Source organism: Mastigoproctus giganteus, chromosome 13, assembly GCF_048544385.1.
Source record: "Mastigoproctus giganteus isolate SK-2022 chromosome 13, ASM4854438v1, whole genome shotgun sequence".
NCBI lineage: Eukaryota > Metazoa > Arthropoda > Arachnida > Uropygi > Thelyphonidae > Mastigoproctus > Mastigoproctus giganteus.
The window spans coordinates 153,088,258-153,104,211 of record NC_143587.1 but is presented as its reverse complement, the minus strand read 5'-3'; the positions used below and the strand labels follow the sequence as shown (position 1 = coordinate 153,104,211).

At 36.6% G+C, this 15,954-nt stretch overlaps 1 protein-coding gene across 1 annotated transcript in view; it reads left to right on the top strand.

Annotated features, from left to right (window-relative positions):
- Positions 1–15,954, top strand: part of Kpc1 (Kip1 ubiquitination-promoting complex subunit 1) — a 534,039-nt gene that overhangs the window by 473,977 nt on the left and 44,108 nt on the right. Inside the window, exon 28 of the mRNA XM_090388154.1 lies at positions 1,531–1,691. Within this exon, the coding sequence (XP_090244280.1) occupies positions 1,531–1,691 (161 nt within the window). The remainder of the gene's footprint in view (positions 1–1,530; positions 1,692–15,954) is intronic.

Below are 15,954 nucleotides of genomic sequence, written 5' to 3'. Positions count from 1 at the left end.
GCCTAGTCTCCAGACACTGTAATATGTAGAAATGAAGCCTTTCTTTGTAAGAGCTCCCTTTTGTTCCCCCTCACCAATCTCATTGCCCTTCTCTGTACTCGTTTCAGCAGCTATACATTCTTCCTAAAATGAGGCTTCAAGATCTGTATGCAGTACACAAAATGTGGCTCGATCATTGGCTTATACAATGGTATAATCTCCTTATCGTTGCTAGCAAAATTGCTGTATATCATTGACAAAAATTGAATGAGCTGGCCTTTCAGCCTGTCTGCATTGTTCAAAGAACTTCATATCTGACTACACAATTTCCCCAGGTCTTTTTCATTTAGTTTGTACATTTCTCTGGGTTGTTACGGCTACCCATATTTAGTTCGTACATTTCATTTAGTTCATACATTTCGGTTTTGTTAAGGCTCCCCATATGCAGTACTTTGCATTTATCAATGTTAAATTAAGTTGCCATTTCTCAGCCCTTATGCCTTACTTTTCTAGATCTTGTTGCATTAGCATATCATCATTACTGTCATTAACCAAGATGTCACACTTTTGTATCATCTGCAAACTTGGACATTAATCCTGATGTGCCTTCATAAGTATCATTGTTAAATTTAGAAAACAACAATGGGGACCATCATGAAACCCTGGGGAAGTACTCCACTAATAGCATTAGTCCACGAAGAGCAGTATCCATTGATTACCACTCTGTCTCTTCTCTCATTCAAGATCCCTTTACCCATAGCAACAACTTGCCCTTAATGCCAAGTTTACCCATAGCAGTTCCCTGGAACTGCTATGGGTAAAGCAGTTCCCTGGAACTGCTATGGGTAAAGGCATGATTGAGTGGGAGGACTGAGAGTGGTAATCAATGGACACTGCTCTTTGTGGACTTTCCAGCAGTATATTATGTGCAACAGTGTCAAAAGCTTTCCTGAAATCACAGTATATGATACCAGAATTATTTTTTGCATCCAGTTCCTTTGTGGCCGCATCATATTATCCATTCAAATTGGTTAGACAAGATTTCCCCTTAACAAACTCATGCTGTGTCTGAAGTATAATTTCGGTCTTGTCTAAATGATCCTGTATTACTTCTTTTACCAGTGACTCCATTATTTTCTCTGGAACAGAAGTTAAACTAACAGATCTTGAATACATAAAGTAAAAGGTAACCACAGATTTGAAAATCATCTCTTTAGATGCCCTTGCTTTTCTTTTCAGATACTGTTAGAACTCTTTAATAAGTATATTCAATCAAGTAGTGATTACATCAAATATAATTAAACCACATTTGCCCTCCTTCAATTTGTGTTTTTTTATATTGCACCAGTCTGGATACTTTATTGCCCCCCGTCATATATCACTTTTCTGAAATCTGTGTATTTCTTTGTATAAAAGAAATTTAAAAAATTTGCATTTTATGATACTGTTAATATCAGTATTATCATTAAAATAAATTTAGTTCTATAAATTTTTTTTTTTTTTTCTCTCGCTTTCCACCCACTTTTCCTTTCATCTTGTTTTTTTGTATAGCTGATGTGTCAGGTTCTAAATAGAGTCACTTCCAGGTCTGGTTGCTTTTACCTTGTTGTCAGCATGGAAATTCCAGGACTAGAGGCAGTGGATCATTTCCCCATTTTAGCTGCTGTTGCTGGCATTTTGATATCATTAATACTTAAAGGTCCCTCACACAGGTAGGTATCTGTGTTTCTTGTGTATTTTTATTTTGATTTAAGAATAGATTATTTTTATGTAATTTAGTACATATAAAGAACTCAATGGAATAAAGAATTGCTGAAAATAACATATGGTTATTCTGTTATCATTTTATGAGAAATTAAAAGTTAGTTGTAAATAAGACTGAATTTGTTTAAAAAAAATTCTTAACACTGAATGAGCAAAAATTTTTCATTTTATTTTGTAAACTATGTCTTTATAACTTTTGACAGTGGGCCGTGTTTTAGAATGTTGTTTTTTAAGCGAAGGCATCCTGTATTTTTTTTTTTTTTTTTTTTTTTTTGTAGAAGAAATGATTGTTGATAAAGCATTGCAAAAGTTTTATTATATTTTCTCATAATTCGCCAAAATCATTGCTTTTAAAATCAGTGTGTGTGTGTGTGTGTGTGTGTGTGTGTGTCTTATAAGTAGTTCTTAAAGAAAAAAATTGCCATTAGATTGTTTAGATCCAGTACAAATACACAGATCATTGTTATGACCGAGAGATGATGCTTTAGGCCCTTCAATTAAATGCAACATAATTAAACATTACATTGTTTTGCATTACATTGAATTAGATATTAGTAAAATAATAAGAGGAGTTTACCTCAATATAGTGTGTAGAACACTTCCGTATGATACCCTCCAGAAACTAAAATGGAAAAAACGAAAAAATCGACAACTTACCGGTACATTAGAGTAAAATATAAATAATTAAATAATCAATTTAGCACAATACAAATCAATTTAAAACAATTAAAAATCAAATTAACGCAATTAAAAGAATCTAACGAAAATATTCAAAACGATTTTCCTTCCTGAAGCTGACACACGCTTAGATTCTTTTAATTGCCTTAATTTGATTTTTAATTGTTTTAAATTGATTTGTATTGTGTTAAATTTATTATTTAATTATTTATATTTTACTCTAATATACCGGTAAGTTGTCAATTTTTTCGTTTTTTCCGTTTTAATTTCTGGAGGGTATCATACGGAAGTGTTCTACGTACTATATTGAGGTAAACTCCTCTTATTATTTTACTAATATTATTATCAACGTAGAACAGATTGAGTATTACAACTCTGATTCATACTATCTAATTGAATTAGATAGTATGAATTAGAGCTATAATACTCAATACGTTCTACGTATTGAGTATCACAGACACACAACGTACTACCACAGAATATGTCAGCTAGTTCATGAACACCCCCTCACCCAGTATTCAATGAACTGACATATCAACAGGTTACAAATCTTTCCTCATGTACGCTATCGCAGGACCAGATTTCACTTTTATCCAAAGGACTAAATTATAATTTACCACCTCGAAAACTACTTAAAAAACAATGCTTAATTGATACTGAATTTGGACTTCTTAATATTCCACAAAAAGATGTATTTATTCAACAAGTTAACCAAGTAGTGAATAACATAAAAGAAACGCGACTTCCTAAATTGAATACACATGACAGCTTTACGAGAACGTCGGGGAAATAAGGACTTTATTATACAGAGGGCAGATAAAGGAGATACAGTGGTAATACTAGATAAACCTGATTATATTAATAAGTTAGATTCAGTTGTTTCAGATACCTCCACTTATCTTGAAGTGGACCCGGCACTGTTTACCAATTTGGTCAATCAATACAATAAAACGTTAATCACGTATCAAAAAAACTACTACATTACTATGGCCCAGTTAAAGGAATTGAAGGCCAGAACATACAATATTCCTGCACTTTTCGGTCAAGTAAAATTATACAAGACTGGATTTCCTATTTGACCTATTGTTTCCTACAGGAACTCGGCATTTTCATCCTTAGCCACACATATATACATATAACATTATAAAACCCTTTAGACAGGTAATACAATTTGGGATTAAGAACTACGATACATTATTTAATAATCTTAAAGACTGTAGACTCGGTGACAATGACAATTTATTCTCACTAGATGTTACCTCGTTATATACGAATGTAAATGTTGAATACACATTATATATTATTTGGGATATGTTAAATAAAAACTCGACACCGATTAATTATACGAAGCTACCTATTAAGGAAATTTTTCACTTGATTAAACTGTTAGTTGAGGCCAACTACATCACCTTTCGAGACAATATGTACAAACAAATTTTTGGATTACCAATGGGTTTGAGCCTGAGGTGGCTTAATGTCAGAGATCTATCTCTCACCGATTGAGCATATACATTTGACACCTTTTCGACCCCGTATCACATACTATGGGAGGTATTTAGACGACGTTCTAGTTATTACTGATAGTAGTACTATCCAAGACATTTTACATTCGTTTAATAATATTCATTCTAGACTCAAATTTACATTGGAAAGGGAGGATATGGATACAAGTCATTAAACTTTCTAAATTTCACGCTTACCCGAGACTCGAATAAAATACAATTTAGCACCTATCGAAAACCTACAAACACCGGTATGCTTCTACATTATAATAGCTATCACCCGTTCACCTGCACCTCCGTAGCTAGGTGGGAAGGAGCAGCAGTGTATAACACACGCTTCTTGATTAGACTGGGGTTTGAGCCCGTCACCACCAAATACGGAGGATGCGGAAAGGTCAGGAAATGACCACCGCATATTCTCGGAGCAATATGGCCTTAGTTGCTAATGCTCCTAAAAACCAAATAACAAACCCGTTCACCTACAAAAGATCGATTATCTGTAATCAATTTCTAAATGCTTATAAATATTCAACGACGGAATCTGCTTTGGACTCAGAAATACAAATATTAACTGGCAGGTTCTTAAACAGGGGTTATTCCATTGCCACAATAAACCGAATTAATACACCAACCAATAATAGTAATATCAAAAAATACTTTATTTCTGTCCCATATGTTGAACAGTGGCACAATCAGCTTAATAGATTCTTTAAAGATACCGAATTTAAAATTGTAGCCAGGCCAATACGGAAGTTACACACTATACTGAACAATCGCTCGGTTCTTTCTGTGTTCGCAACACAAATTAATGATCTGGTATACATTTCTTGCGGTGGTTGCGTCTTACCAAGGTTCGATGCGATTTTCTCTTAATATTCATGTAAATCAACATGAAGCCTCAGTTCGTGCTTCTCATTCAGCAGCGTCAGAATTAGCCTTTCATGCCATTAATGAAAAACATACTTTTTTATTTAACGAGGCCAAAATACTTAATATTCAACGTAATTATACGTGACTATTAATTGCAGAAACCGTAGAAATTAAATTACATGAGAATTCTGTTAATGTTCGGCAGTCATATTTGATCTCCGATGCGTGGACTTGCATGCGCGAAGACAAATAATCACTATTTAAGTTTCAGGTTTAACCCGATTCGGTAATTTTCATTCCTGTGATCACAACATACGGTCGAAAAGCGTTGTCAGCTGCAGGAAGGAAAATCATTTTGAATATTTTCGTTAGTTTCTTTTAATTGCGTTAATTTGATTTTTAATTGTTTTAAATTGCGTTAAATTGGTTTTTAATTGTTTTAAATTGCGTTAAATTGGTTTTTAATTGTTTTAAATTGTGTTAAATTGTTTTTTTTATTATTTAATTATTTAGATTTTACTCTAATGTACCGGTAAGTTGTCGTTTTTTTGTTTTTTCCATTTTAATTTCTGAGGGTATCATATGGAAGTGTTCTACGTACTATATTGAGGTAAACTCCTCTTATTATTTTACAAATATTACATTGAATTGAATCAATTTCAGTTAAACACTACTCTTAATGTAAGGTCAATTTGAATCATTCTTACCGAGAGTCACGTGGATCCAGCTGGTTAGGATGCTTTTGCAATTACTAATAACCTCTCACAGATTGTTCATTTACCTATCACAGTACCAGACAATTCAAACCACACAGTCAATGTTCTTGATCCCATTCTCATGAAAAAACCATTCCAAGTATGTGGTTGAGGTAAGCGGTCCTCTAGGTACCTCAGATCACATTTTGCTGATGGTCTTTCTCCAATGGAGCCTTTATCTTGTGGCCATTTCCAGCCTTGTATTATTTGGCATTACAAGAGTGCAAAATGGGATAATCTGTGTGAGATTTCTGTTATGCTTTTCCTTGGTTTTATTACTGTTTTAAATCTTGTAATGCCCAATGATTGCTGAGATCGTGTCAGTGAAATTATTCTTGTCGGAATAAAATCCTTTATTCCACAGTCCACATTAAAATCTCATCCTTTATCTAAACCTTGGTTTTCCAATAATATGTTAATGCTGTTCAAGATAAGAATGTTGCATATCGCAGTTGGCTTGCATCCAAATCTCCAGGTTCATTTTCTCTCTCCACTAAAGCTTGCAACAATTGTAAAGCAGTTATTAATCAGTCCAAACTAAATTTTGAATAGGCTAAGAATAAAAACTTTCTTCTTGACCAAATTGTAATCCTGGTGTCTTGCCAAAACTATTGGTCACAACCTCTGCTCATTTGCACTCCTACCTCTTTTAAAACCTAATGGTTCTGATCAGTTAAAGATCAAACCAGCTTTCTGGCATCCTACGTTTTTCCTAACTCTTATATTAACAGTCATGGAAAACCACCTCCTACCACTCCCAATACAACTCCCGCTTGGCCTCCCATGGTCTTTCAAAAGGATGTCAGAAGAATTTTGAACATTCTTGATGACAGAGAAGGCTCCAGGTTCTGGTGATATTTTTCCACAATTGTACTCAAAATCTGCACTATTGAGCTTACTCCTGTCACCTTTTAATGCTTGCTTAATGTAGTGATGATTTTCCTTCTGCTTGGAAATTTGCTCATATCTGGCCAGTTCCTAAAAAGAGTGCAAATCCCTTCCAACCAGTTTTTCTCCCATTGCACTTACTTCTATTCTTTCTATAATAATGGAGAAATCCATTAATTGCCAGCTCTTAAACAATCTTGAAAACTTGAAATCCGATTCATATGGATGCCAGTATGGATTCCATCATTGTTGATCCACTGTCTTATATTACCCATCAAATTCAGTGGAAAAGTTTGCTCAAACTCAGGCAATTGCTCCTGATCATGTTTGGCATAAAGGTCTTCTAAATAAGCTTCCATCTTATGATTGCGAACTTTTTTTTTGTAACTGGGTATCTAGTTTTCTCTGACTACTCTCTGTATTTAATGGTAGATAAATGGTTCTGTCTTCTAACTTTTCCACTAAACCTTGTTTTCCCCAAGGCTCAGTTCCCTCTGTCTTCCTCTTTTATATTAATGAGCTTCTTTTGACTATAAATCCTATCCATAATTTTCGTGATGATATTACATTGCATTCCACTTTCCAGTTTGAGAAACCTTGCTCTACACAAACAGCTTCAACTTCTCTAACATCCATTACCAATTCCTTAAATACTCCAATTCTCCAATGGGGAAAAGATAACTTAAAAGTTAATTTCAGCCCTATCTCATATCTCACAAAAAGGATTCTTCTGCTCCTGTGTTAATCTTTGGTGACAATCAGATGTCTGTATTAGGGATTGCCCTGACTTTTAAACTCTCTTCGCATAAGTACATCACAAATATTGTTTCTTCTGCATCTAAAAACTGGGTTTTCTCTTCCACTCTCAACATTATTTTCCTTCTAATCAGCTACTCACTCTGTACAAATCTCAAATTCACCCTACCATTGAATATTGTTCCCACATCTGGGTGGTAGTGGTGCACCCAAAACCTCTCTTTCTCTTAGGCTTCTGGACTCCATTCAAAAGCAAGCAGTTAGGTTAATTATTGCCCCATATCGTAGAGTCTCTCCACACTCTGTCTCATAGACATTTTGTTTCTGCTGCATGCCTTTTCTGTAAGTACTTCCATCGGCACTGTTCTTCGGAATTGGCTTCTTTAATACCTCTTTCTCTTTCAAATCACTCTGGACATGTGCTGCAATCATTTAACATCTCTTCTCTCTCTTTTGTACCTTTTGTCCTACTTCAAATTCACAGAACTGCAACTGAAACCAGCGGAATTATTTAACAAGTACAGGTCACTGTTTAAAAAAAGCCGTGAATTAGGGTTGAATTTGAAAGTGTCTGCAATTCTGCCTAGACACAATAGGAGGGAGTATATGATGAGAGCCTTGTCGATCAAGTCGGCCCTGAAAAGATTGTGCAAGACTCTAGTCTGGTCTGTACTTGTTAACAGCAGAAACTGCTTCTACAGGGATGGGATACACTTAAATAGAAAGGATGCAAGAATATTTGCTGGTGCTATTGAGGCAGTGTTAGGTGGGTCAGAAAACTGCTAGCTTCATAGGATACATGGATTAATACAGTAACAGTAGCTGCTGGCAGAGGTGAAAGAGATTCTTGCTCTGCCTACTTCTGTTGGAATGAGCAGCAGACAGGAAAGCAAGATCCAGGGAATTTCAGAGACTGCTGGGAGTCATGCGGTACAAGTAAACACATGGGTTGTGTTAAGGTAGCTAGGAATAGGAACAGGTGCATGTATACTTGCGTATACACCAATGTTAGGAGTTTGGTAAATAAATTTGATGAATTTGAGGTGTTGTTCAAAACATCAAAGGAAGATATTTTTGGGATATCAGAGATGTGGTGTCACACAGATATAAGGATTGCAGAACTGGAATTTAGGGAGTACAATGTGTACAGGATAGGAAGGCAGGAAGGGTCTATTAGTCAAGAAACACATAAAATCCAAGGAAGTGCAGCCAGTCGACATCGCTGGACAGTGCAGTGTCGAGTCAGTTTGGTGTGACATAAGCACTGGGAGATCAAAATTCAGAGTAGGAGTGTGTTATAGGCCTAATGACTTTGATGAGTATAATAAAAAAACTGTACAGGGAAATAAGAGTGGAGAAATGGATTTATTGGATGATTGTTTTCTGCATCAGCATGTTTGGAAGGCAATTAGAGGGTGTAATACTCTTGATCTGATTATCAGTAGTGATTCTTAATGCATTAAGAATCTGCAGGTAAAAGAACCACTAGGTGGCAGTGATCACAGTGTGCTGAAGTGGGATTCACTCAAAGAGGTAACTACCATCAGGGGTAAAGAGTTTTTGCTTTCGTAAAGGTGACTACGGTGGTCTGAGACAGTATTTAAATTCTATACAGTTGAACCAACTGATTACCAACAGCAAATTCAAGATGAGAGTCATTCAAAGAATTAATCTTGGAAGCTACTAGGCTTTACATACCAACTAAGAAATAATATTCAAGGTTTAGGCCTAAATGGATGTGAGATGAACTATTGAGACATGTGGCAGAGAAGAAAAATGCATGGGATACATATAAATTAATGGGTGACATGGAAGCCTATGATAGATAAAAGCTGGTCTTAACCAAGTCACAAAGGAGATTAGGCAGGCAAAGGCAGCTCATGAGGAATCTTTGGCAAAGGATGCAAAGAAAAACAGCAAAGAGTTCTTTTCCTATGTATACTCTAGAAGGAAAGGGATGAACCAGATTTGTGATCCTGCTCAGGTGGCTAACAAACTAAATGAGTATTTTGCATCTATATTCACACATGAGGAGTTATTCAGGGAGGGGAATGTCAGAGGTGAATTAAACTCTGGCAGTGAGCTAGATGATTTTTTAATAAATGAGAGGAAAGTGGAGGAGAAATTGTTGAAGTTTAACATAAGAAAGGCGCTTGGGGTTGACGGAATCTATCCAGTTATATTAAACGAGGCAGCAAAGGAAGAAAGCAAACCCTTAGCCATAATTATGAGAGCTTCCTTGGACTCAGGGGAGGTACCCATGGACTGGAGATGTGCAGATGTGACCACAATTCACAGAGGAAGATCAAAGGGCAACACAAGTAATTATAGACCTATTAGTTTAACTTCTGTTCTAGGGAAATCAGTGGAGGCACTGGTCAAAGAAGCACTGCAGGATCATCTAGACAAGACTTCAGTTATATTTCAGGCACAGCATGGGTTTTTTAAGGGGAAGTCTTCTCTGACCAATTTGATTGGATACTATGATGTGGTCACAAAGGAGCTGGATGTAAAGAATAATTTTGTATTCATATACTTGGATCTTAGGAAGGCTTTTGATACTGTTGCACATGGAAGACTGCTGTACAACTTGGAGCAATGTGGCATTAAGGGCAAGTTGCTGCTATGGATAAAGGGATGGTTCAGTGGGAGAAGACAATGTAGTAATCAATGGACACTGCTCTTTGTGGACTAATGTTATTAGTGGAGTCCCTTAGGGTTCAATGTTGGGTCCATTGTTGTTTTCTGTATTTATAAATGATATTGATGATGGTATATCAGGCTTAATGTCAGAGTTGCAGATGATACGAAGGTTGGCAGGGTTGTTAAGGACACTAATGACAGTACGCTGCTGCTACAGGATCTAGAAAAGTTGAACAGATGGGCTGAGAGGTGGCAAATGAAGTTTAACATTGACAGATGTAAAGTACTACATTTGGGAAGCAGTAACCCCAGAGTAACATATCAACTTTGTGGTACTACAGACAGTTGTTGAGAATGTAAAGGATCTGTAGGTAATTGTGCAGGCAGATATGAAGTTTTCTGAGTAGTGCAGACGGTCTCCAAGAGTAGCTCATGGTGTGTTGTCAATGATATACAGGAATTTTTCTAGCAGGGATAAGGAGGTGATTATCCCCTTGTATAAGGCAATGGTCAGGCCACATCTTGAGTACTGTATACAGGTCTGGAGGCCTCATTTTAAGAAGGATGTAGAGCTGTTGGAATGAGTACAGAGAAGTACAAGATTAGTGAATGGAACGAAGTGTTGCTCTTACGAAGCAAGGCTTAAGTTTTGCAGATTACAGCGTCTGGAGACTAGGCACCTGCGAGGTGATATGGTTGAGGTGTATAAAGCCTTAAATGGTTTGAGCATGCTCAATGCTGATGGGATTCTTTCTCCTCAGAATAATCACCTAAGAGGGCATAAATTTAAATTGAGGAAAGACAGTTGTAGGATAGATGTGCGGATGTTTGCCTTTAGCCAGCGGGTAGTTGATTGGTGGAACAGACTTCCATCTTTTGTTGTGGAAGTTGAAAGCCTATATAAATTTAAGGCTGAGCTGGATAGGTATTTGGAACGAATGGAGGGGTGAAATGGGAGCTGTTTTTTTTTTTCCTTGGCAGATGCTGCATAAGCTTGCTTTCTTGCATCGTAATCCTTTACTAATGCTAATACTATTCTTCCTCATTTATCCCTTTAACTTCAATTTATTGGAATAACCTTCCCTCACATGTATTTTCTGAAAATTACTATCTACAGAAATCAAGTCTAATGCTAAGAAATATCTTCTTTCATCATCTTCACCTTCATCCCACACTTGGTGCTAAGTACTATAGGTTTTAATACATGTGTTTGGGATTTTAATAAAAGGAAAAAAAAAATAGAAGTCATAATAGAAGTGTTTCACACCTAATTTTTTGACATTAGAGCCTCTTAGTGATCCAAAGCTTTAAATGAATGTTTCAAGTAATGTAACTACATGGAGCTGGACAGTCCAGTGAGTCTTTCGTATTCTGAATTGTTCTGACTTTTGAAAGTAAAGTTTTGAATAAGAGTGTAGCATTCTATTGCAAGAGATGAATGTTTTTACATTCTCACTCTCTCATCACTATGTTGCTTTTCCTTGTACATTGCTCCTGAACTAATTTATTTTTCAAGTATTTTGTATTCCACATTTCTGGGTTTCACATTAAGTTTTATATTGAATCAAAAATGGAGTTATTGTTGCCCATGTTAATTTTTTTAATTATCCATATTTAGACCCAGTAATATGTTTTTAACAAGTCTGTAAAAGAAAGATTTTTCTGTAATAGGTCTGTAAAAGAGAGATTAGTTCTGTGGTGAAAATCATGAAGAGACATGGGGGGCCACACTGAAACAACAGGTGCAAGTCAAAAATAAAGGACTGAGATGTGCTTAGATGCAAATTTCATAAGGTTCTCATATGACAGAGAGAAGAAAAAAAAAATGGTAATGGTGGTTACTTTTCCCTGACACATTAATCAAGCATTAGCAGAGGCACATGATGAAAGAAAGCAAGCTTATATAGCATCAGCCAAAAAAAAAAAAAAATCTAATTTCACCCATCCACTCGCTCCAAATGTTTGTCTAGTTCTGCCTTGAATCTATTTAAGTATCAACTTGTACAGATGGAAGTTTATTCCAGCAATCAACCACACGCTGGCTAAAGGAAAACTTCTGCACATCTCTCCTAAAACTGTCTTTCCTCAATTTGAATTTATGCCCTCTCAGACGATTATTCTGAGCAAGTAGAAGAATAATCCCATCAGCATTGAGCATGCTCAAACCATCAAGGCTTTATACACCTCAATCAGATCACCTCACAGGCACTTCGTAAGAGCAACACCTCGTTCCATTTACTAAACTTGTTGCCCTTTTCTGTACTCGTTCCAAAAGCTCTACATCCTTCTTAAAATAAGGTCTTAAAATATCACAGAGTTGATACGTTACTCTGGGGTTATGGCTTCCCATATGTAGTACTTTTAGCATTAGCAGAGCATTTGATGCAAGAAAGCAAGCTTATGCAGCATCAGCCAAAAAAAAAAAATAAATAAATAAAAAATAACAACTTCCACTTCACCCTTCTGTTCGTTCGCAATACCTGTCTAGCTGAGCCTTAAACCTATTCAGGCTATCAACCTCCACGACAAGGGTTGGAAGTCTATTCCACCAATCAACCACACGCTGGCTAAAGGAAAATTTCCTCACGTCTATCCTACATCTGTCTTTCCTCAATTTGAATTTATGCCCTCTCAGGTGATTATTCTGAGCAAGAGGAAGAATCCCATCAGCATTGAGCATGCTCAAACCATTCAAGGCTTTATACACCTCTATCAGATCACGTCGCGGGTGTATAGTCTCCAGACACTGTAATTTGCAAAACTTAAGCCTTTCTTCGTAAGAGCACCCCTTTGTTCCATTCACCAATCTTGTTGCCCTTCTCTGTACTCGTTCCAGCATCTCTACATCCTTCTTGAAATGAGGCCTCCAGACCTGTATACAGTACTCTAGGTGTGGCCTGACCATTGCCTTATACAATGGAATAATCACCTCCTTATCCCTTCTAGAAAAATTCCTATATATCATCGACAATACACCATGAGCTACTCTTGCAGCCCGTCTGCACTGCTCAGAAAACTTCATATCTGCCTGTACAATTACCCCCAAGTCCCTTTCATTCTCTACCACTGTTAGTGTAGTACCACAGAGTTGATACATTGCTCTGGGGTTGCTGTTTCCCATATGTAGTACTTTACATTTGTCAATGTTAAACTTCATTTGCCACCTCTCAGCCCATCTGCTCAACCTTTCCAGATCCTGTTGCAGGAGCATAGCATCAGTAGTGTCCTTAACAACCCTGCCAACTTTTGTATCGTCTGCAAACTTGGACATTAAGCTTGATAGACCATCATCAATATTATTTATAAATACGGAAAACAATAATGGACCCAACACTGAACCCTGAGGGACTACACTAATAACATTAGTCCACGAAGAGCAGTGTCCATTGATTACCACTCTCTGTCTTCTCCCCCTCAACCACCCCTTTATCCATAGCAGCAATTTGCCTCCAATGTCACAGCGCTCCAATTTGTGCAGCAGTCTTCCATGTGCAACAGTATCAAAAGCCTTTCTAAGATCCAAGTATATAATATCAAAGTTATTCCCTGCATCCAGTTCTTTTGTGACTGCATCATAGTATCCAATCAAATTGGTCAGGCAAGACTTCCCCTTAACAAAACCATGCTGTGTATGAGCCATAACTGTAGTATTGTCTAGATGATCCTGCAGTGCTTCTTTAACCAGTGCCTCAATTAATTTTCCGGGAACAGAAGTTAAACTAACAGGTCTATAATTACTTGTCACCCCTTTGATCCTCCTTTGTGAATTGGGGTCACATTTGCACATCTCCAGTCCAGTCCATTTCATCTTCCTCATTTATTCATTCAACTGCTGTTTTCTGGAACAACCTTCCTTCATACGTATTTCCTGAAAATTACTATTTACAGAAGTTCAAGTCCAATGTCAACAAATACCTTCTTTCATCTTCTCAACCTCCAACCGGAGCACGGTACTAAGTACTATAGGTTCTAATACCTCTCGTGTTTGGGGTTCACATAAAAAATAAAAAAAATAAAAAAATATCCCGAACTGGATAGCGTTAGTATAGTATACTATATAATATAATATTGTCAATTAATCAGTAAAATTTTCTAATTTTGTTAAGCTTCATTGTCAATTAAATTGTACTTTTAACAAAATACAGTAAACCCCCGCTATTCGCTGTACCTGTATTCGCTGTTTCGCGTATTCGTGGTCGCTGATTTAATATAAAATGAAACCTAAAAAAATTGAATTTTAAATCGCCATGAACATTTTCCGCCAAAAAAAAAAAACATGGACGTGGCTAAAATTATCTTTCCCGGTCAAAACAGCGCTCAGTGGGTTTGGGGAGAGGGGTGACAAAATCGCGAGCGTGGATGTTTCTCGTTAATCCTTGTTCAGTATGTGCTATGTGCTTGTCATGGAAGAATTCGTGGTTTGCTTTTAATTTATATGCTTATAAATTGAATAAATTTATCAATTTATATATCAATTTATAAATTGATATGCTCACAAAAGCGAAAAATATACCGTTTTGCAGTGTGTTAGTGAAAACAGACTTTTTCAAGTGTGTTAACGGAAGAAAGTGACGTTATTGTGGAAAATTCTTTTCTAACCCCTACAAAAATATCGCTACGAATAACAAGGGAATTGTGAAAAGATCAAAGAAGGTGATGACATTACCGAATAAAATTCAGTTATTAGACAAAATTTCTAATGGTGAAAGTGTCTTCTCAGTGGCAAAACATTATAAAATCAATGAGTCAACGGTACGATCGATCAAGAAATCGGAAGAAAAATCCACCGTAGTGTCTGTGAAAATGCGCTAATTGCTTAAAAATATTGCTCTGTAACTCATGATGTTAAATTAGAAAAAAAGGAAAAATCTTTAAATCTTTGGATAGAAGACCAAACTCAAAATAAATTCCGTTAAGTTCACTCATCATTCATGAAAAGGCAAAACTCATTTATCAACACTTTAGCTAAACTGGGATAGCACTGGTGGGATTTTTAGCTAGCAAAGGCTGGTTTGAAATTTCTAATAAATATTACATTTAATATTAAATTGTTTCTTATTTTCATTTCGATGCCATATGCTTGCATTTCACTATGTACTGTCTATGTACATAGGCATATTATGAAGGTACATATAATACATACATAGACAAAATTTTAGACTAGTTTTTGTTATATATTTCATACTTTGGAACGGAACCCCTTTATTACTATGGGAGCCATAACTCAGTATTCACGGCATTTCTCAGGAACGTAATCCCCTCGAATAGTGGGGGTTTACTGTACATATAACAACTTAGATTACAAACGAAACATAATTAATTAATACATAACTTGATACGGAAGTTATATAAACAGAACTCGTAGATAATATTTGATACTGAAAAATATATATATAGCGTTATAACTGTGTTGGGATACGTTTAGGGTTATAATTTTGTACTGAAATTGAAATTTTATTAAAATTAAATCGAAATCATGACTCAGAGCAGCAAAGTAAAAGGCTCAAGCTAATGGGAGTGCTGTGGCTCAGAGGAGAACTGAGGGGCAGTTGCCCTCTGAATCACAGTCTTTTAAAATGCACTGCTTGCATGATCTTTTTTGGAGCAATCAGGTACGGAACATGATATTGCCATGGGGAATGCCTTTGTGTGTGCACGATGCAAGGAGTGTACCAAAATCAGGCGCCAACTCAGTGTTGTTATGGCCCTATGTGAGAGCTTGAAGGATAGGGTGGATGCCCTCGAAGGATTTAAAGTGAGGGGCCCATCAAGCTCTCAGCTGCCCACATCAACGCCAGAGCTTGCACTTGGTCATCACGCAACACAGCGACAATCCCCTAGGCAGAATGCGCTGGTCCCACAGGAACTAGTAGTTGTTGGTGACTCTATTGTCAGGGGAAACGGGGAACATGCTTTGTAAAAAGGATAGGTGGAACAGGACCAGGGTATGTCTGCCAGGGGCAAAGGTTGATTGTAGAGCGGATATCATCTTTTAAGGGCACAAAAGGTGATATAGTTGTACACGTTGGCACTAATGATATTAAGAGTAGGAGACCGGCAGAATTACTTATCAAGTACAGGTCACTGTTGAAAAAAAAGCCATGAATTAGGGTTGAAAG